Source organism: Lemur catta, chromosome 11, assembly GCF_020740605.2.
Source record: "Lemur catta isolate mLemCat1 chromosome 11, mLemCat1.pri, whole genome shotgun sequence".
Taxonomy (NCBI): domain Eukaryota; kingdom Metazoa; phylum Chordata; class Mammalia; order Primates; family Lemuridae; genus Lemur; species Lemur catta.
In genome coordinates this window covers 15,247,187-15,269,438 of record NC_059138.1, presented here as the reverse complement: position 1 = coordinate 15,269,438, position 22,252 = coordinate 15,247,187, and the positions used below count along the sequence as shown (strand labels likewise).

Genomic DNA, 22,252 nt, shown 5'->3' with positions numbered 1-22,252 from the left:
AAAGTGGTTTCTTAGATGGAATCTACTTTTGGTAAAGATGCTGTGAATATTGTCAAAATGACAACAAAAGATTTTAGAATATTACATAAAATTAGTTGATAAAGCAGGAGGGGCAGGGTTTGAGAAGATTGGCTTCAACTTTGAGAAAAATTTCTCTTGTGGGTAAAATGCTATCAAACAGCATCGCATGCTAGAGAAAACTCTTTTGTGAAAGGAAGAGTCAATTGATGTGGCAAACTTCACTGTCGTCTTATTTTAAGAAATTGCCTCAGCCCCCTCAGCCTTCAGCAGCCACCACCCTGGTGAGTCAGTAGCCGTCAACACCAAGGCAAGACCCCCCACCAGCAAAATGATTATGACTTGCTGGAGGCTCAGATGATTGTTAGCATTTTTTATTTTTAGCAATAAGGTATTTTTAAATTAAGAAATTGTCCATTTTTAAAATTAAGATATATCCATGATGCTATTGCACACTTAATAAACCACAGTGTAGTGTAAACAAAACCTTTATATGCACTGGGAAACCAAAATGTTTGTGTGACTCATTTTATTGTGACATTCACTTTATCTCAGTGGTCTGGCGTGGAACCCACAGTACCTCCCAGTTTGCCTGTGTGTGCCCAGTGGAGGGTGATGCAGAGCTGTCCTCTACTTCCCAGATGTTGTGAGTCTTCTTGGTCCTTATTTATTGCTGTTCCTGAGGGTCTGGGGTAACCTCCTCCCCGGGCTCCCGCCTCCAGTCCACTTGCTGCGGGACGTTACGCTGGGGCCAGGACGTGATGTCTTGGCTCTCATTTTTAAAATGTTGCCTCTTGTGTTCAAAAATTTAAACTGCCTACCTACTGCCTATTTTATTGAGAAACTTGAGGTCATTATACTTATTTAATCTCATTTACCTGTCTCACTCCGCCTTTCCCTTCTCTGTTGACTGAAAATACGGAATCTCTCTGCCGAAGGTGGGTACCACCACCTGTGTCCTACATCCCATCCTCTGTCCTCCTCTCCTCTCTCTGCTCCAACATCACTTATCTCTCCTCTCCTCATTCAACCACCCCCACTTTGCTGGCCTTTTGCCCTTAGCACATAAACATCATATTTGAGTCTCTTCCATTATTGAAAACATTCTCAAACAAAACCTTCCTGTGACCTCTTTAGCTGCTGTCATTTCTCCTTCCCTTCTCATTCAAACTTCTTGAAGGAATTATTTTTTAATCACCTCCAATTCCATCTTCATTATACTGCAATTGGACTTCCACCTACACAGTTCTACTGGGATAATGTGAGCACCTAATTGCCAAATCCAGTGGGCACTTTCTGTTCATTATTTTCCTTGACCTCTCTGCTAAATTTAACACCATTACTCACTCCTGCTTCCCTGGAACTTTTATGTTCCCTTGGCTTCCATGACACATAGAAAAATGTTCTAGTTCGCCTTTGACTATTCCTTTGTGAGCTTCACTTTCTTCACTCATCATCTAATTGTTGTTCTACCCCAAGGTTTTGTCTGTTGTGTATTTATCTTCTTCTTTCATATAATCCCCCTGACCAATCTAACCACTATCTAGACACTGATTACTCCCCAATTTGTGTCTTCAGCACAGATATCTCTCCCAAGCTTGAGACCCATGTATTCATCTCCATCTGGATGTTCCAGAAGAACCTCAAATTTATCATATCTATAAATGAATTTATCATTTTCTATTTCTAGGATTCCCTATCTCAATGGCAGCACCACTCACTTGATGCACAAGATATAAGTCAAGTCATTTTTATTTCTTCCCTCACTTGCACGCTCCATCTCTCTCCAATCACCAAGTCCTATCAAGTCCTGTTGAAACACTGAATCAATGTTTCTCAACCAATCACCTCCTAAATGTTTCTCAATCGATCACCTCTCCCTGGCTGTTTCCAATACTCTAGTTCAGGCTTCCTCTGGTCTTGCTGGATGACTTCAAAAGCTTCTAATATGTTTCCCTGGCACTCATCTTACCTTCAAGGAAACCATTCATTCAACAAATATTTATAGAGCATCTTCCATCTGCATTGTTCTAGAGGCTGGGGATATCACAGAAAATAAAAGAGACAAAGTCTCTGTTGTCACTGAGCTTATGGTAATGTGTATGAGAGAGAGTGTGTGTGTGTGTGTGTGTGTGTGTGTGTGTGTGTGATATAAGTGACTAAATAATACATTAAATAAGCAAATTCCAGATACCAATAGTGTTGCAAAGACAAGATGAGATAGAAGGTGAGTGAAGGGGTGGATTAAATTTGGGTATTCAGAGCAGGGCTGTTTGAGCAGGTGACATCTGAGCAGAGACCTGAGAGATGATGAAAAAGAGCCAGTCTCAGGTCCACGTTTGCTGTGTCTTAGGAAGGTCATAGGCTGGTGTGGATGGAGACTCCCAAGGGAGAGAAGGACAGTCTCAGCTGAGGTAGGATCGTGTTGGGCTTTACAGGCCATGGATGGGTTTGGGAATTTGGAGTGTCATAGGAAGCTATTGGAGGGGAAAGAGCTCAGGAAATTTCACCCTAAAATATGATTCCTTGGTATATAGAGTATTTTGAAAGAAAGTCCCTTGGTGATCAACAGGCATTGGAAAGGGCTTTCCCTCTTTCTTCATATAAAACCAGACCCACTAAAAAGAATAATCATTAGCCAGGCATGGTGGCATGCACCTGTAGTCCCAGCTACTCAGGAGGCTGAGGCAGGAGGATCACTTGAGCCCAGTTGCTCTGAGCTATGATGACACCACTGCACTCGACACAGGGTAACAGAGTGAGACTCTGTCTCCAGAAAAAAAAAAAATAAATTAAATAAATAAATAAAAAGGATAATCTACTAATATGTAATAATAATATATTGTTATCTCAATACATTACAGGAAAGAAGATCGAGGATGCAACCAGACCTGGCCTAAATCATTTTAAATATAACGCCTGTCTCTCAGGTTAATATGATTTCCAAAGAGAATCACTTACAAGTCAATCTGTTTCCCCCATCCATTCATTCTCCCAAGTATCTATTCACCCTCCCTAGTAACCATTTATCACCCCTAAGCAGAATTACCTATATTCCCCATCTCCCCTCCCTCTAAAATGAGGGTATATAAATTTCTGGACCCCACTGGGATATTAGGTAATCACTCTGTGATTCTCCTCATGTGCATAGTAAATAAACCTTTCTCTTATTCATCTGCTTTACTGTGAGTTGATCTTTCAGCAAGCCTTCTGGGGTGCAGGGGAAGTTTCCCCTCAACCCCACAGAGGGTTTTCATCCGGAGAGTGACATGATCCTATCTATCTTCAAAACAGATCACTCCAGTTGGTGCATGGAAAATGCACTGTAGGGGCAAGAGTAGAAGTGGGGGAACAAGTTAGGAGGTGATTTCACTATTCCAGGTAAGAAATGATGGAGCCTGGGCCTGAGGGAGCAGCAGGAAAGATGGAAAGAAGTGACAGAATTAGAATAGAATTTTGATGCAGAATCAATAGGTCCTGAAAAGGAAAGAATCAAGGATGTCTCCTCCAACCTCCATCAGTGGCTCCAGAATGATTTTCTAAGTCCAGCGCAAGCCACGTTGCTGCCACGATTCAACAGTAATCCTTAGTGGCTCCTTATTGCTTATCAAACAAATTCTAAACTTTGTAGCCAAAGAGACAAGGCCATCCCTCATCGGGTCCTGCTTTTCTCTCCACTTCCTTGGCACCCCTCCCTCCCTGGCTGTTAAATTTCTCTTTGTTTTGCACCCCAGCATCTTGTGCATGTGGCACCCCTATCATAGCACTAATGTCATATTGAAATTGCCTGCACATGTGTCCATAAGCTCCTAAGATGTGAAGCCTTTGCCTTGTTCATCATTTTATTTCTATTGCTCAGCTCCTTGCTGCTTACAGTTTACTCCTTGGACCAGCAACATAGGCATCACCTGGAGCTTGTTTGAAAAACAGAATCTCAGGCCCCACCCCAGATCTAGCGAGCCAGAATCTGCATTTTAGCAGCAAGACCCCCAGGAAACTCATATGCACTGTGTGGTTTGAGAAGCTGGTCTGGTTCCTGACGTACAGCAGGCACTCATTGAGTGTGGAATTGAATAGGACCAGCAGACCAGCCTAGCCTCCTCAGAGCTCAACGATGCTTTCCTTTTGCCAACATAAATCCAAGTCACAAAGTTAGCTTCACTGAAGTGACTGCAGTCCTACCAGATGCCACGGATGCACTGAAAGTGTCTGCATGACTGTTGACACTTGTTTACAGTAAATAAGAGACTTGGTGGCATTTACTTCAAGCATGGAAACTAAGGACATCAGCGACTTCAGACTGGATTCATTCAAATGTACTTTTCTTATAGAATACATTGTAATTTTTTAATAAAGTCAATCATATAATCTAACACCTAACTTTTTCCTTTGAATAGTTAATACTCTGTTTAATTACGTGTCAAGAACAAACTTTTAAGTACGAAAGGCAGGTGCTCTGTTCCTGAAAGAACTATTAGCGAACAATGCACAAGTGCTAATTGGCTCAACACTTCACTCTTACTCTTTGAGATGCTCTCAACTATTTTTTCCACCCGTAAAATAAATCTATAAGGTGAAAAGTTCTCAGTTTTGCCTTGTCTGTTTTATAAACTTGGACAAGCTGCTATACTTTGACACAAACCACAAAATAGGACTGATGGTCCACTCCCTCCCTAGCTCCCCAGCGCCTTCCAGGGTGATGAAGGTGTGGCGATCTTGGCCGTAGGAATTCTGATGAGCTACCCAGGCCCCAGTCACTCTGGTCACTCAGTGTCCCTCAGGCATGGTGTCAACACCAGAGCCCGAGGACAGCTGTGCCAGGTCAGCATGTAGCAGAGGGATGGAACCTTAGGTGCTCAGGGAATTCAGTGCTGCTTGAACTCAGCCTTGACAACCTCTTAAGACTCCAGAAACTGGCCAGGTGCCGTGGCTCACGCCTGTAATCCTAGCACTCTGGGAGGCTGAGACAGGCAGATCGTTCGAGCTCAGGAGTTCGAGACCAGCCTGAGCAAGAGCGAGACCCTGTCTCTACTAAAAAATAGAAAAGAAATTAGCTGGACAACTAAAAATATATAGAAAAAATGAGCCAGGCATGGTGGTGCATGTCTGTGGTCCCTCCTTTAAAAGCCCATGACCTCCCTTATTCAGAGAGGTGGATTTGAGGCAGCTTCTCCAGTTCTGGCAAGACATCTGTCGTATCAAATATGCCTTTCTTCCTTCACAATCCTTGTTGTCTCAATAATTAGATCTTTGTGTGATGAGCAGCTGGACCCAGAACAAAACCCCCTTGTGGTTTCCACAGCAATGGCTGATTTCAAGCTCTCAAAGTGATGTCAATCTGCTCGCAAAATTTCTGAAAATTTAATAATCAGCTCTCCTGAGCTGGTTGGAGCTGGCTCCAGCACACCACTGTGAACAAGCCTCCTCGTATGTTATTCTGAGAGGAGCAGGATTTGCACAGCAAAGGGCAGGGATGCTCTCTCATTGTCTTGGCTTTGTGCCTGGCTATGGGGAAAACTCAGGATGGACATCAGAAAATTGTAGGTTTGCATTGACATGTGCGGTCAATTAGCTTGTGTGTGAAGCAGCGTTGTAATGAGAAGGGGATGCTACAAAATGGTGCCCATGTGAAGATTATAATCATTGTAAATATTGATACATACACATAAAATTTGGAAGGGGCTAAAAAGACATGAAAATTAAGGTGGGGCGGTAGGGTTTATGAGTGAATATCCTACAAAACTTCCTTTCTTGATTTTCTAATATTGTTTGAATATATTTAAATCTTTTGTGAAAAGGGTTTTCCATCTTCATGGAGAACAAAATGAGCTGGAATTTTCCTGGAGGAACTGAAATCAGACATAAGAGAGAATTTCTCCATGGGATGATTAGACTCTAGGAAGTGCTTATGGGAGAGCTGAGAAACCATCTTCAAGGATGAGGTCTCTCCTTTAACACAGAGAGAGCGCTGCTGGCCCCTGGTGCAGGGGATATGCCAGATTGCTGCTGAAAAAGTCTCCCATCTGGAGAGTCTCACATTATTCCCATTTCACAGATGGGAGTCCTGGTTCATAGACTAACTGAGATAATGTAAACAGTCAGATTTATGAAATAGGGAAAGTCCAGTTTTGGTGACGGCTCCAGATCTCAAGATGTGTTCCCCACTCCTGTAACTGCTCCATGTCCCACTAGCAGCCATAGCAGTTAGGACCAGATTCCTCAATCCCTGCCCAGGGGCCGTTCTAACAGAACTTTGCAGAGATGTGTGCAGTCATAAAAATCTTAAACAGCCTAAAGAACACCTCTTGGGTGTGGGGAAGACATTGGGAGCAGCTTTCTAGGTGGGAAAGGGCTTTCTTGACACCCCGGGGAGACACCACCTCTGTGCCCTCTACCCAGCCACTCTTCTGCTGCAAGTCATGTGCTCCAACAAAAACTCCTTTTTTCCAGATAGGAAAGTTGTTGCTTTGATAACTTGGATCGCACTGTGGACATATCTGGGTTGAAACACATTACGGTTGACTTTTGAACAATGCACATAGTTTAAAGGTGCCAATCCCCTGTGTGGCTGAAATTCTGTGTATAACTTTAACCAAAACTTAACCACTAATAGCCTACTGTTGACTGGAAGCCTCTCTGATAACATAAACAGTCAATTAACACATTTCATACATTGTATTATGTAATGTGTTCTTACAATAAAGTAAGCTAGAGAAAAGAAAATGTTATTAAGAAAATCATAAGGAAGAATAAAATATATTTACAGGACTGTACCGTATTCAGCGATGCTGTAAGTTTATGCTGCCTGTTTACAGGATGAATTGTCCGTCTGAAATGGCAGGCAGCCGCAGCGGCAGACCTCACTATGTGGTATATAGCGAGCAATTCAACTTTTTCTTGTTATGTCGTGACTTTCTGGGAGCACTTCCAGCATCACTGGTGGCACTTTGTAGAGGTCCACTGGTGTTCTTCAAGGCTTATGGTGCTGCACTAAACATGATGAAAAATACACGAGAACTGCGAGAGATTACTTTTTACTGATTTGTAACTTACTGGAGAGACAAACTGCTCACGTGGAGATGACAAGTGTCACACGACACGGCATTTCAAGATATTCACAAAACTTAGGCTTACTGTTGTAGCCACAGGAAGTGGCCATGCAATTATTACAGTAGTATAGGATGTACAACAGGGAATTTGATACAGTTTTAATACTGCATCTTTATGTTTGTTTACATTTCTTTCAACTGCAAATGGTGCCAGGTATGGTCTGTAAGTGTTTGTGGGCTTAAATTTTGACAAATTTTAGCTTTTCATAATAGATTTGTGTATATTTTATGATAGTAAATGACAAAATAGACTAGTTAATCTACATATATTTTATGCATTCATGACATACCTTTTTCTCAATTTTTTTTTATATTTCTAGGCCATGTAGTTCATCTGGAAGTTTTTTCAAATTGTTGCAAATCTCCCCAAAATTTTCCAATATATTTGTTGGAAAAAATCCACATACAATTGGACCCATGCAGTTCAAACCAGTGTTGTTGAACTGTACTTTCCTGGGATGCGAGTTTCTCCTAGAGTTAAGGGATTCTTCTCTTCCCATAAGCCACATTTGTGTGGTTGGAGGTTCATGTCTGAGCTTAGCAAACAGACCCAGGTTGAAGCTGGGTCTTACCACTTGCCGGTTCTAGGAGCCTCAGTTTTGTCACTTGCAAAGTGAGACGTCAGTACCTACATCACAGGGTTATGAAGATGAGAAGCATAGAAAAAGTGCCCCCATTAAACCTTAGTTCCCTCTTAAATTGTAAAAGACAACAGAGATAAGATATGCATGTGGTGCCCTGGCATTGCTTCCTGCATTCAGCCGACTCATTCTCACTGTTGACCAGCACACAGAAGGAGTCAAACAACAGACCTCACCAGCACTGAAAAGCTGCCTGTGTTTTGGTGACTGGCACCCTTCACGACGACACTTGAGTTTGGCCACAGATATCACCAAACACTGTTTCAAAGTAAGCGCAGGGCCTTCTCCCCAGGAGCCACTGTAAATCCTCATCCTCCCCACCAAACCACCACATCCTCTGCTTGAATGTTCCTTTTAAAATGCCATGTTCTGGAAAGTGGAGCTCATCGCACCCTGCAGGGTACACTGTCCAGGCGCCACAGCCTGTGCACAGCAAACACGTTCACAGCCACAGGACGGAGGGAGCAATGACAACACGTTTGTCATCGGGTGATTCTAGAATGCCTGCCAGCTGCTAGGCTTCTGGTCTGCTCTGGTTCAGGGGACACAGCAGTGAATTAAACAGACAAAACAAATCTCCATTTTCCTGGAGCTACCATATTCTAATGGCAAAAACATAAACAAAGAAAAATCTATAGTATGTTTAAAATGACAAATCCTAGGGAGAAAAAACAAAGCAGGGAAGAGGAATATAAGTATTGTGGGGCCTTTGAAATTGTACAGGATGCAGCGTATTCGTTTGCTTGGGCTGCCACAGTGAAACAACGCAGGCTGGTGGCTGAAACAACAGAAATGTACTGCCCCCAAGTTCTGGGGGCCAGAATCAGAATCAAGGTGTGCGCAGGGTTGGTGCTTCTGAGGCTTCTCTCCTTGGCTGGCGGGTGTCTGTCTCTCCTCTGTCTTCGCCTGGTCTTCCCTTTGTGCTTGCCTGTGCCCTCATCTCCTCTTCCTACAGGGACACCAGTCATACTGGATTAGGCTCCACCCATATGACCTCATTTTGCCTTAATCACCTCTCCAAAGACCCTACCTCTAAATACGGTGACATTCTGTGGCACTGGGGTTTAGGCTTTCAACATGTGAATCTGGGGAGGTGGACACAGCTCAGCCCATAATAGGTGAGACGTTACTGATGTGTCACTTTTGAGTAGAGGCCTGAAGGAAGTGAGGGAGCTGGCGGGTGACTCCCTGGTGGAAGGGCATCCCGGAGGGAGGGAACAGCAGGTGGGAAGGTCCTGAGGTGGGAGCTCACCTGGCTTGGTCCCCAAGCAGTGAAAAGGCGCTGAGTGAAAAGGGAAGACAACAGTGGGAAAAGAAGTCGTAGAGGCGGCTGGGGCAGATCATAGGGGGCCTCTGTGGGTCATCATTAGGGCTTGGTCTTCTCTTCTGAGTGACATAGAAGCCAGAGGAGCAATAAGGTCTAACTCCCAGGGTCCCTCTGGCTGCTGCGTTGAAACTGACCGAATGGGGCGAGGGCGGACACGGAGCCGGTGGCCCAGGTGGTGGCAGGGGGGCTGGTGAGAAGAGCTCAGACGCCGGGTGCACTCTGGAGGCAGAACTGCTAGGGTTCGCTGCTGGGTCAGACGGGAGTGTTGTGAGAGAAAAAAAATAAAGTCAAGGATGACTGTAAGGTTTTTGGCTTGCAAATGGAAGGAGTGGCCGTTTACTGAAAGGGCAAGACTGGAGGAGTTTTTTGGGGGGGGAAGATGGGGAGCTCAGATCGGAACATGTCAGGTCTGAGATGCTTGTTAAAATTCCCCCTGGAGATATGGAGGAAACAGGTGAATACTTAAGCCTGGATTTCAGGCAAAAAGATCTGGTGTGGGGAAATGCATTTGGGAGCCATCAGCATATAGGTGTGTGTTATTTAAACCATGAGACTGGAGGAGATAACAAAGGACAGAGAGTAAATAGAAAAGATGAGAGATTCCCTAAGGGTGAATCCCCAAGGTCCTCCGACATTTATCGAAAAACATCCAGATTAAAGAGGCCTCTAGGTCACGTTGTCAGCTTTAGCTGCGGTAGTTGTATTAGTCAGTCCAGGAGTGACTGGTTTCTTGTTGACTTAGAAACACATCTCCTAGGACCTCTCCTTGGTCTCCTGGCAGCCAGACCGTGCCGTACCTGCCTCATGGCTGGAGTGGGTCATGGCGGGCACACAGGACAGGCGACAGAGGGTCTTGGGTCTGAGATCTGGCTTACTCTTGCCGGAGAATATGCTGAGCATGGGATTAATATTTATGAAGTTGCCCAACTCAGTCAGGGTCCACCAAAACTTCAGTCTCTGGAGGCCAGCCTCCATGATTGTGTTAACACAGAGGAAAACCACAAGTGTGGCTAGAGGCCTGGAGAAGACTCTGAAACTACCATTTACACGGCACCCCAAGCCTGCAGGGAGAGGGCCTGCAGAAGCCACTCGGAGGTGACATTTGAATAAACTTGCAGGTGCAGATGGTGGGTTGAAGCAAGCCCTGTTTTGGGCCCCTAAGAGGAAACCTGCCCTTTTGCAGGAAGGTTTAAGAGCTTTGAAGAGCAGAGAAGGGCAGGTTTTAAAAAGCAAAATAGGGCTGAATGATCCTGTCTGATCTTTGCTGTTGGCCTCGGGAGGTCTCAGAGCACCTAGTGCTTTTCTCTGCATAGACACGGGCCACCTTGTTATTCCCAAGACTGTCTAGAGTGGGACGTGGCCTCTGCCTGTCCTTTCAGTGCAGTGTTTCCAAGACGAGGAGCTGGTGGAATGGTCGGGGGCGTGGGGGTGTAGGTGGTGCGCTGAGGTGGCATTACATAATGGTGACTCATACAGACAATTAGTCCTTTCAAATCTCAATCTTCTTGATTATATCAAAAGGCATACCAGGCAGTGCTGGTCTCTGACACCTCTCTTCTCCTTGCTAATCCTCCTGCGTGACACAGAGAAGCAGGCTCTGGGCTCAGAGCTTTGGGAAGCCAACAGGAGCCAGTAAGAGCTGGATACCATTATTTTATTTTATTTATTTTACTTTATTTTATATTTTCACAGTTACTTTCTATTGATCACAAGTGATAGCTGGTTTTCCGTAGTGAATTCTATAACTAATATATTTAAGTAAAAAAGACTCAATTTAAGAAAAAAGTTAATAAAAATAGTATTAGTGTTCTATGGATACAGCAAAAATCCTGACGGTAACACGTGAATGACTGAAGCTTTGGGAAACCTGCTCCAGTGAAATCTCACATCTGAGGGCATGGAGTATAAGTGCCTTTAATAATAGTAGCGATTTCTAGGTTGGAAATCATTGTCCCTAAGAATTTTGAAGACACTGCTCCATGGTCTTCCAGCTTCCAGAGTTGCTGGGGAGAAGTCAGAAGTCACCCCTGACCCCTGACCCTTTGTCAGCAATTTTGTTTTCCTGTCCGAAAGCTTGTGGGATCTCCCACGATGACGCGCCTTGGGGCGGGCCTGCCTTTACCCTTCCTGCCGGACACGCGTGAGCCGTTTCTCACGTGCATCAGTGCTGGGACGTTTTCTTGAATGTAATAATAATTTGTTTTCTGTTATTACTAATTTTGATTTTCTGTTTTTAAAAAATTATTTAAATCAATAGAACTTCTATTTGTAGGGTCTCTGGTTCTCCACTTCAGTGTCTCTTATTTTTCTTCTCTTGTCCCTCTGGTTTTACATCTCTTTGTCTTAATTTCTATTTTGCATATGATTTCCTCAATTTTTAACACTTTATTTATTGAGCTTTTTATTTCTGCTCTCATATATTTATTTCAGTGCGAGTTTCACCGAACCTGCTGTTTTCAGGTCTCCTTCAGTCTATGCCATTACTTAGGTCTTTCCTTATCTTTCATGATCTTGACACTTTTGAAGGGTAATAGTTAGTTGTTCTGTAGACTATCCTTCAATTTGGGTGTGTCTAATGCTTTTTCCCATGGTTAATCATGGTTGTGTATTCTTGGCAAGGATATCTCAGAAGTGATGTGCCCTTCTGGGCATCACACCAGGGGGTACCTGGTGTCAATATTTCTTATTACTGGGGCTTTTTCCTTGATCAGTGGGTTAAGGTATATCTGAAGGGGTTTTCTTCTGTAAAGTTATTATGCTTCCTTTGTAATGAATAAATATCTCAGGGGAGAAACTTTTAGATCATGTGAATATTCTGTCTTTCCTCAAACTTTTGCCAGCTAATTTTGGCATCCATTGGTGGATCTTGCCCACAAAAATGATTACGTTGAGTTCTAATGGTGATTTTATATTTCTTTCTTTTCGTCTACATTTAAATTAATTGAATTCTTCTATAAGGAAGAACTATGTTTTAGTGCTAATTTTCTTATTTATTCAATTATTTACGTCAGAATACATTCACATATTTTTTACTCTATTTTATTATAATTCAATGTTATTGTTATTTATTTTGTTGCTAAAATTGTTTGAACTTTGGTTATTGTGAGCTCTTCTAGGTTGCTTTTCTATGACTTTTCAAGATGGTCTCATCCTTTTATGAGCACTCCTTACTTTCTGGCACAAGATGTTCCAGGATCATGATGTGGTTTTCTTGCCCAGACCTAGAATTCAACCACTTCTTCAAGGAGCCGCTGTTCCTTTTGTTGGAGAACGGTGTTTAGAAACCAAGATCTGGGTGCTGGTGCGCTCATTGCTACTGGGGGACCATTGATAAAGGGACACTTTTTTCCCTCCAAAAATATTTTTCTTTGCTCCCACCTGTCATAGTGCCTGGAATTCTGGGACTCCTAGAAACTTGCGTGATCAAAACCAAGTCACTCTGCAACATTCCAGCTACCTCAGAGATGGACTGTTGGGTCTGGAAAGTTGTGCAGTCCTCTGTTAGAACACAAACATGCCTGCTATAGGATGATGTGATCACAGACCACTAGGAGAAAGTAGGTTCCCTGTGAAGGAGGCCCAGGAGTAGCCCATGGCCAAGGACAGCCATGACGTTGGGGGCAGGAGAGGAACACTGAAAGAGAAATGGGTAGTTACCAGTGTACCAGTGGCTGTTCCAGCTCACTTATACATTTCCTTGAGGCCAAATCTACCCTTCATCCCACCTTTTCATGTTCCCAAAGAGAGCAGGCCTCCTTCCCTCTATCTTTTGGGAATGTGCAAAGTGTCTTGAGTATTTTGGGTGAGAAAGTTGCTGAGGAGAGAATATTGGCAAAAATATCTAGGGAATCCTTCAATAACTTGTTCTGAGCCACCAGAGGCCTTAACATCCATTTTCTAATATGATTTTCCCTGTAAGTCTGCCCTAGACTTGACTGACTCCTAGAATTTCGATTCTTTAATTGATCTCTACTCTTTTCTTCTCAAGTGCATTTGATCAACTATAAACCTTCAGATCATCCATATTCCTGAAAGGCTTCCAACCACCCTCCAAGGTTGGACTCCCCCACACTGCACCCGTAACCCTCTGATGTTCAACAACCCACTGGATGTTCAGAGGCCATTCTAACCCTCTGAACACCCAGTGGCTGGTCAGAGCATTTGTATTCTGAGGGCTTAGGTCAAAGCCAAGGAAAAACCTATATGTCTACCAGGGAGGCTCACCCTCAGCTTCAGAGAATGGGGGTGGAGGGTGAGAGAGGGGGACAAGGGGCAATGGCAGGCAGACAGAATTGGAACCACTACCATCTTCTGGGCTCCTTTCCTCATTCTGATGCTCCAGAGTCACATGAGGCCCCTGCAGGCTCCCTGGGTGCTGGCATCTAGGAGATCTGAATGGGGTGCCCACTGAGCACAGGTCTTCTGCCCTGCTAAGGCTTGGGTTGTTTAAAAAGCACACTGCACAGCTCTCTTGCCTGGAGACTTATGACAGCACATTAGTCTGTCTGACTCTGCTGGAGAAAGTTAGCACTTTGAATTATCAAGTGTCTTAATGAATATGAGAGGACAGGGGGCTCCCCACTTGGCATTTGTAGTGGCAAATCATGTCTTGGAAAGCTGTCAGGATTCTCAGCATTGACAATGTCCTGGGGAAAGAAGACCAGCCAGCTATCATTTATTTATGTGTTCAAAGGGCTCTGGAAGCACAGGTAACAGTGGGGGTGAAGGACAAACCCTGTTGGTCATCACGAGGAAGGCTCTCCTTTGGATGGGTCACAAGGACTAATAATGTTCCCTGGGGCTCCAGGCCGGGTCCTTCTAATGGCTTATTAGTGAGGCTACTGGAGAGAGAGAGAATGGTATTTTTTTCCCCCCTCTTCAGCCACCTTTGTCTGAAGAACTTGAAGCTATTTCATTAGCAAGTTCTTTAAAAGAAGGCGGATACTGCTTTACCGGGGGTGGACAGAGAACTTATGCCTGGAGGCTGGATTTCAAAAATGAATTAAGTAAAATATTTATCAAATGTCTGTGAAATGCCAGACACTGTGGCAGGCACTGGGGACACAAAGATTAGAACAATGGTCTTTGGCCCGCAGATCACAGTTCACTCAGGTATTCCAGGTCAAGGGCAAAGTGTGTGCAAAGGCAACTAGATCAATTCATCTACAAGTACTTTTAGAGTATTTGTGCACTCAGGGGAGACTGAAAATAAAAATAAAAATAAGTCATAGGCCATTTCTCAAGAGGCTTATGGACTGGTAGGGAAGGCAGAAATAAACATACTTGGTAGTAGAAGACACTTCAGTGGAGACAAAGGCAGCAAGACTTTGAAGAAGGGAGAGGTTAAGTGTGGCTGGAGTTTGGAGAAGGTCACGAAGAAAGAGTGAATCTGCAAAGCAAGGGTGAGATGGCAAACTGCAGGGCCTCCAGAGCTAGGCCAGAGAATTGAACTTGTCAAGATGGGAGAACCGAAGGTTTTAGGAAGAAAGGGGGATGCATTAGCTTCCTAGGACTGCCTTAACAATGCACCACAACCTGGGCGGCTTAGTACAATGGAAATAAAACTTTATTTACAAAAACAGGTGGTGGGCAGATTTGGTCTATGGGCCATAGTTTGCTGATTCATGATTATATCATAATTTTCGAGACTGTCAAAGATCTATATATCACACTCAAGTATTGCTACTTTTCAAACTTGAAAATTAAATGTCTTTGTACCATTTGATTTCATCATGAAAAATGATTGATCAATGCATGTTACACAGATTTTCCATGTAGTTGTTTAAAATCATAAATACATAAAATGTTTTCTAAGTAATTTTCTAAATGTCTTTGAAAAAGTTGTGTTCCTAAAAAATATAAGTTGGTTGAGAGTTGAGAGGCAATAAAATAAAGGTGTAGAATGCACAAACTTTACAGCCAGACTGCCTGGCTCTACCATTAACTAGCTGTGACTACAGGAAAATTACTGAACTTCTCTGAGCTTAGTTTCTTTATCTGAAAATAGGGATGACAATATTAACCACCTTATACGGTTATTATGAAGATCTAATAGTCAGTTCACATAAAATACTTAGAATGGTCCCCAGATTATAGTAAATGCTCAATTAAAATAGTGAAACAAACATCAAAATGTAAAACTCTAACTCCCTTAAATGATAATTTTTCATATGAACAGCAATATGATGTTCCAAGCTTCCAGGTTCATACTGTGGTATCATTTCAAGAACTTTTAATTAAAAAATGAACATAAATTGGTTTAGATATGAATGCTTTCAAACCTACTAAAATTTGACTAGCAAGTCACAAGCCATGGCAATATGGTTAGATTTGGCAGCTTGCCATAGGGGATGTGCATAAACATATGGATTATTAGATATCAGGAAGAGAACAGACAGGTATATATTTTCAGATTTGTTAGTAAACTCTTAGAAAAATACAGCTTCTTTAAAAAACTTTTTGGTTATCTAGTAGTATTCTCAAATCCAGCATCTGGTGGCTAGGAATTGTCTATGTATTATTTTCCTTTGTGTGACAAGATGCTGTTGCTATGAATGTTGTCAGACGTGTGACCCATTGTTCCCTCCGAACAGTGTAAATAAGACCGTCTTTGCTGCTGCAGCTGCTGAATGCATAGAAGTTGCTAGGGTGGCCAGACAATCCTTTGTTTTGCTCCACCATTTACAGCTGTGCTTTAGTATATGCCACAATGGCTCACAGTGACCTACAGTTGACCTCTTGGTCAGCATTTCCTCAATGAATCGTTGGGACTCTGTGATATTTGTCTTCCCCTCATTGATTTGGGTTTGCAATCAATATCAGTAGCACTTGTGAGGCTACCTGGCTAATATTTGGGTACACTGACACTCAGGTAGCCTCATAATTCTAATAGCCAGTCTCTTCTTGGGTAGGAGTTACAGAATCAAAGTTGTGCTCTTATTTTACTGCGTAATGGTTTGACATCAGTAGTTCAGAACATACACAGTGCATGTCGATCATGGGTCAGGTGCTATTAAAGTTGCTGCTAAATTCTCTTCTCAAACAGTAATTATATTTCAGTGGAGTAAATGCTTTGAAGAAAAATATCCCTGGCTGATGTGTGATGATCTGGCTAGTATCTGTGGAAGACAATTGACCTGAAACAGGAAATGGTTAGGTGGTACACCCTAAAAAGTGCCTGTGGTCCAGTGAAGTTTGGAAAATGTAGATCTCCAAGAAATGTGTAGCAACTTAAATGAACAATGAAAAAATCACAGAGGTTTACCATGACTGTGTTCTTCAACCCCTCTGAAGATCCTGATGCTGGGATGTGTTGGCTACACCTTGCTCCCAGTCAGCCAGGAGGGTTACTGAACAAGTTACAGCAAAACAATTTGTATCAGGAGACTAATACAAAAGCAAAACCTTCCAATGACTAGTCTGATTTACTTCAATTAAATTTTTAACATTTTATTTTTTCCACTTATTTTTAAAAAAATTAACTAACCTAAATAAAGTAATCTAAGTTAATCAAAAGTCTGAGTCAATCAAGGTTCTGGGATAGTTGCAGAGAAGACTGAAAAAGGAAGGTGATCATAACGGAGGGTGAAAAGCGCTGCTGACACATTAGCTGTAGCACAATTCAAGTTTATTCCATTTGTTCTTGCAACACAAAACTTAAACACAGTATTATTTAGCATTCGGATGTACATGAACTAGGATACTTATGAGAAACCCAATTGTGTCAAAAATATGACATTGTGGAAAAATGAACTCAAATATATCAAAATGCACAAAGCACTAGTCTTCCTCCATTACTGCTTAGAAAGATATGATTGTTTCTCCATTTACAAAATAGAATCAGGACAATTTAAATTTTTTAAATTTTGCATGCAAAACACTGCAATTGCTTATTTATGTAGGAGGGCACTCTCACCAGCTTCTTCTATACACAGTTGAGTATATAATATTGCATGGAAGAAAACAGCAGCTCAGTTGAAGTTTTAGGAAAAAAAATCAAATAGGTACATATAGATTTGAAATCCATTATTTGGGGAAAGAAATCAATGAATTAAGGGCCCACTTGTTTGCAGCTTCCATACACTACACCTACCTATTATCTCTCCTTCGTGTCCAACTGGGTGTAGAAAGGTGAGCTAAGCACAGAAGAAGTACTTGGGATATTCAGGTGCTGTACTTGAACTATAAGTCTATGGATACCAGTCTGAAGCTGCAAGGGAGAATTTGTTAGTCCACTACTTTAAACAGGTAAACTACCTGTTTGTACTCGATATAGTGCATAAGAAATGACTGATTTAATACAAAACTACAGAACATGCAAGATTTTTTCTGAGATGTTAAATATTACTTCAGTGGAGAACAACTTAACCTTTTGCTAATGCATGTAGTACCAAAAAGCAGACATGGTTTAGCTTCCTTTACTCAAAATATGAACATTAAGTGTTGTGAATTTCTCTGCCAAGTGGTTCAGAAATACATTATAAATAACCTAGTTAAAAAAAGAAACTGTAAACCATCTTGGTCAGTCTATTCTATTCTATGTTTATATGTTATTTTCTCAAGCAATCGCTTCATAATTATGGAGTTTACAAAATGGCTGAGAAAGAATAGGGAAGGCGCAATAGCCTCTACTGCATTACAAGGAACATCAGGATAAACTGTACAAAGGATCACATGGTTTCTCTACCATAATGGCTGTAGAAAGTAGACCAGGTTTAGGAATGATAGGACAATGCACTCTCTGCAATAGCCAACTACAACGAAACACTTTGAAAGTAAAGGTGAAAATTGTGTAAAGAGAAAAATTCAAGCCTTTTAAATAGCATTATGCCAAGAGGTGAAAACAAGGATATCAAAACATCCTGTTGCACTATGTTGTTAATTATAGACTGATAGAGTGCCCTCCATTTTCAATGAGGATGTCTCTGTATTTTAGTTCAGTGATGCAATAAAGTACTGATTACTGACTTTTAATCCAACTCTAACAGGCTGCATTAAGACAGCAGAATTAGCCAAATATAACAAAGTATCTAAACCACAACTTTGTGATTGTTTTCTTGGACGTAGGAAAATTACAGGGTTAGGCTAGTTGTAAGTGAAAAAGCCACAGGATAAAAAAAGGGTTCACAGGGAAAGATACATACACACACACACACACATACACACAAACACACATACACACACACACAAACCCACACGCCAACCAACCAATCAGCAACTGATCAATAAAACTTACTATTAGCCAGGGTGACTGTTCTTGATAATCGCTTAACCCTGCTGTAGAATGCTACATTGCCTTCAAAAACCATCATTAATTCTTTATTATCCACAATCTGAATACCAGTCCCTAACCCACTCTCTTCCTCTCTCTTTAAAAATTTGAGGTACATTCAATTATTGCATGACTTGGCTAAGGAAAAAACCCTAATTTTTTTTTCGTAAGCTTATATGGATGGCAAGTCAAAGGAATCTTAATATTTTATCAAATTTAAAATTATGTTTTAATTAGTTGCACTGCTCATGAAATAAACATTTGGAGAAGTACGTAGATATTTTCTGCAGGTCATAAGAATACCATTTTAGGGCACTGTATTCTAAGAACACAGAGTATATTTTGAAGTTGTCACACTATGCCATGCATGATTTATAAAAGAAACAAAAATATATTATGCAGGTGGGTTGGCATATGTTCAGCAGAAGCGTATCAACAATGTGGGGAAACCCAGTAACAAGCATATTTTAAAAGGAATGGGACTAAATTTGTCCAAATAGTAAATCTCACCCCAGTGATAGCTTTGGTGCAATAAGTAATCAGTATCCAAGATGGGTCTGAGAGAGGCATTCCAAAGAATGTTCCTTGATTCTTCAAACATAACTGAAGTCTATCCATTCAAATAGAAAATAAAGAAAATTCTTAGGTACTAAGACAACTGTTCTCTCTTTATATGATACTAACAGGCTTATGGCTATGATTCTATTTTTAAATCCCCTTTTACTACCAGCAGGAGTTTGAAAGTGTTTCAATGTTATATAAATGTCTGAATCTAGAGGAGAAAAAAATATGCATACTGGAATGATTTCTCCTTTAGACTTCCAAAATTTAAGATTTTATAAATAAAACTAGTCAGTTTTATCTAAGCAAACATGAAATCCATGTGAAAGGGGAGAGAAAATCCAAAGTTCAGCCATCCAGCAATTTAGGAGTGTGCCCCTCCTCACCTTTGCTAAGCTTAAAGTCACTGAGGAAAGATTTGGTCACCAACCACAGGCAGCGCTCTTAACTACGTACGCCAGGAACCCCCAGTAGAGTGCATTCTTAAGGCAGAAAGGCTAGAGCTAATTGCTTATCTCAGCACCCTAAGTTTACATCGCAGTAGCCACTACTGCTCGCAGTTAGGGCTACCAAATATGTAGAGTTGGCCTTTGTAGAATCGGACCTTCAACACAATCTAATGAATAAATTAGCTGGGGAGCTGAAAAGGTCAAATGTTACTGGTATATTTTGTGTTTGCTCTCCCTTGGGTATAAGCTGTGTATTTTATAAGAAATGGAAAAGAGGCTGACTTGATCAGGAATCCCAGTAAAAGCCTGATCACGTTTTTTCCCCTCTCCTCCAAAATATTGTTTTTTTTCTGGTAGTCTGATTTGTTATGAATTTCTCTCTCCCCTCACCCCTCTTAAAGTATTTAGCTGAAGAAGCTGGCAGATAGAGAGTGACAGACAGACAGGCAGCAGTGTGAGGCCACAAGAGAGTCATTCTTCCCGAGTTATCAGTCCATCCACCCATCACTGGAGAAGAGCTTTGATTGCCTGGTTGTCAGTGGCTTCAAAGGCGGTCAGTCCATCTGGACCTTTCACAGTCTTATCAGCACCCTGGAAAAGAGAGGAAAGGGCCCTTATCATTAAATGAGCCCACTATGGGAGAAGAGAACATAAGACTAGATTGCATGGTGCAAGCTAATGTTTATACTGAGAATTAAAAATTCCTTTACTGACAGAGCGACAGAGCCCATTCTACTACCAAAAAAAAAAAAACAACAAAAAAAACCCCACACAAATAAAAAAGTTGCCAAGGCTATGGATTAAAGGTATAAAAATGCCACATTATTTTCCAGGCACTAGAAATGAAATTGTAAGCTACAAAATTAACAGAGGCAATGACTGGCTTCATATATTTACCCAATTAATTAAGCTTTAAAAGATAACATCCCTATTTGTAGTATGAAATGGAAAAAAGGTAAATACTTTTGCTAAACAAGTATTCTTGTGACAAGTTTTTTTTTTTCTTCTTCTTTGCAACACTTTTTGTAGAGGGCACAGTATTATTCACATGAAAGATACGTATAGTACTGGTGACTTTACTTGTAAAAACTTAGCAGTAAATGCCTGGGATACAGGCTGTAAGGCGGTTCCCTGCTACACGCTAGAGAAATATTTGGAGCAGACACTGGAGAGTGGTGTCCTGGATCATTTGATATGCATTTTAGTGGTATTTTAGTTTTGAGAATTTGTATGTGTACTTTTGTGCCTTTCTGTTGCTTTATCTGTCTGCCCTTTCTAGAGTGAAAGTTGCAAGGAAACAGGAATCTTGTCCATATTACTCACCACTGTATTCCCAGCACCTAGAGAAGCGCCTACTGTGGGTAGATGAATTTGCTCTCAGACTAGTTCTGACCCTTTTAACTCCCAGAGACAAGATATTTTACCGTCTGAGGGTTCTCTTCGTTAGCTCCAGCCCCAGCTGGCATTTATTCGCCACACAGCCTCTAGCAGCCCTCTCTGCTTCCCTTGCCAAATCTCACTCATTCTTCTGTGAGTTTCTGAGGCCTACAGAACTGTCTAAGCTTGGCATAAATGGTCCTTCAGAGTCAAACACTGGTCAAATTTACCAGTCTTTTCTTTCCATGCTCTAAACCCACAGAATTTCTCACCGGTTCCTGAACGTGCCGTGTGTCATGTCTTGATACATGCAGGGCTCTATTTGGAATGCCTTACCCCCTTTCTCTGCCAAATCCATTCATCCATGCATTCAACAAATATTTACGTGATGTGCAGCTACCATGTAAGGCACGGGAGAATCAAAGAAAAACAAGACAGAGAGTCTGCCACTGTGGCTAGTGTGGGAGACAGACAAACCAACCGATACAACACCTGTGATGAGTGCAATACCCGCACTAGGCACAGAGATGAGTGGCCCCAAGTCAGAACAGGATGTGGGAGGAGGGCATACGGGACAACATCTTGCTGGACGAGGTAATGCTTGACCTGAGTCTTGACAAGTAAATAAAAACTGACCAGGGGAGATGACAAACATTTTAGGAAGTGTCGAATATTACAAAGTCCTCCTTAATGTTACTATAAGTCTCTATTTCTTCATTCTCTAATTAAACTGCTTCATGGAAGACAAGGAACTCAGGGTCAAGTGGAAGAACATCAGTGAGAACTTCAATTCACTGTGGTGAGACTTGCAACAAAGGTTAAGGGACAACTGGGATCACTGTATTCAAAACAAATGACTTCTTTTTCATTTTGATGGCTGCTGTTTTTTATGACTAGCACTGTAAATTGTAATTCTGCATTAACAAAAAAGTACATGTTGTAGTGAATATGTGCTGCTTTTTAGCTATCAGAGTTTGTTTCCCTCCTTTGGATGACAGCATCCTAATTTCATCTTGGGGAACTCATTTGTTCCCTAGTGTGGGAGTCCTAGGACTATATATCGAGGCGCCAAGTACTTTCCTTGCCAAGTGACAAAGATGTATTTAACTTAAACAGGACACTGTCTCCTAGAGTTTGAATCTGGATTGGAGAGATCAAAAGAAAGAGAATAAAAGAAGTTAGAGCTCATTTATTCCTGTGGCATCACCCAGAGGAAACCACTGGAAAGTTCTTGCTACCCACAGCCCTTGCAGTTGCTCCAGCTCTGATCTCCTCTCAGCCTGGTCCCTGGGCTTTCCTGTTGATTCTGTGACTAGTCCAATATCTTTTCAAAAACTGTTTTTTTTTTTGACTTGTTAGAGTCAAATTCTCCTATTTGCAAACAAAAATATTTAAAACATTTATATAATTTTTCTAATACCAATTTATAGCAGAGAACTCATAATTTTATAAGCTGGGTACAACTAATGTTAATATTTTAGCATTTCCTTCTTTTGTTC

General features: G+C 41.7%; 1 protein-coding gene across 2 annotated transcripts in view; it reads right to left on the bottom strand.

Annotated features, from left to right (window-relative positions):
* The window catches only part of MTPN (myotrophin), a 70,021-nt gene that overhangs the window by 6,689 nt on the left and 41,080 nt on the right, over window positions 1–22,252 (bottom strand). The window contains exon 4 of one of the 2 annotated variants that reach the window (XR_006738239.1): window positions 6,793–7,008. Coding sequence is in view for 1 of the 2 variants with exons in the window: in XM_045564936.1 (XP_045420892.1) it covers window positions 19,881–19,967 (87 nt within the window). In the remaining variant the exon portion in view is untranslated. Of the gene's footprint in view, window positions 1–6,792; window positions 7,009–16,705; window positions 19,968–22,252 lie in introns of those variants that run through there. The other variant, XM_045564936.1, reaches the window with a different exon arrangement.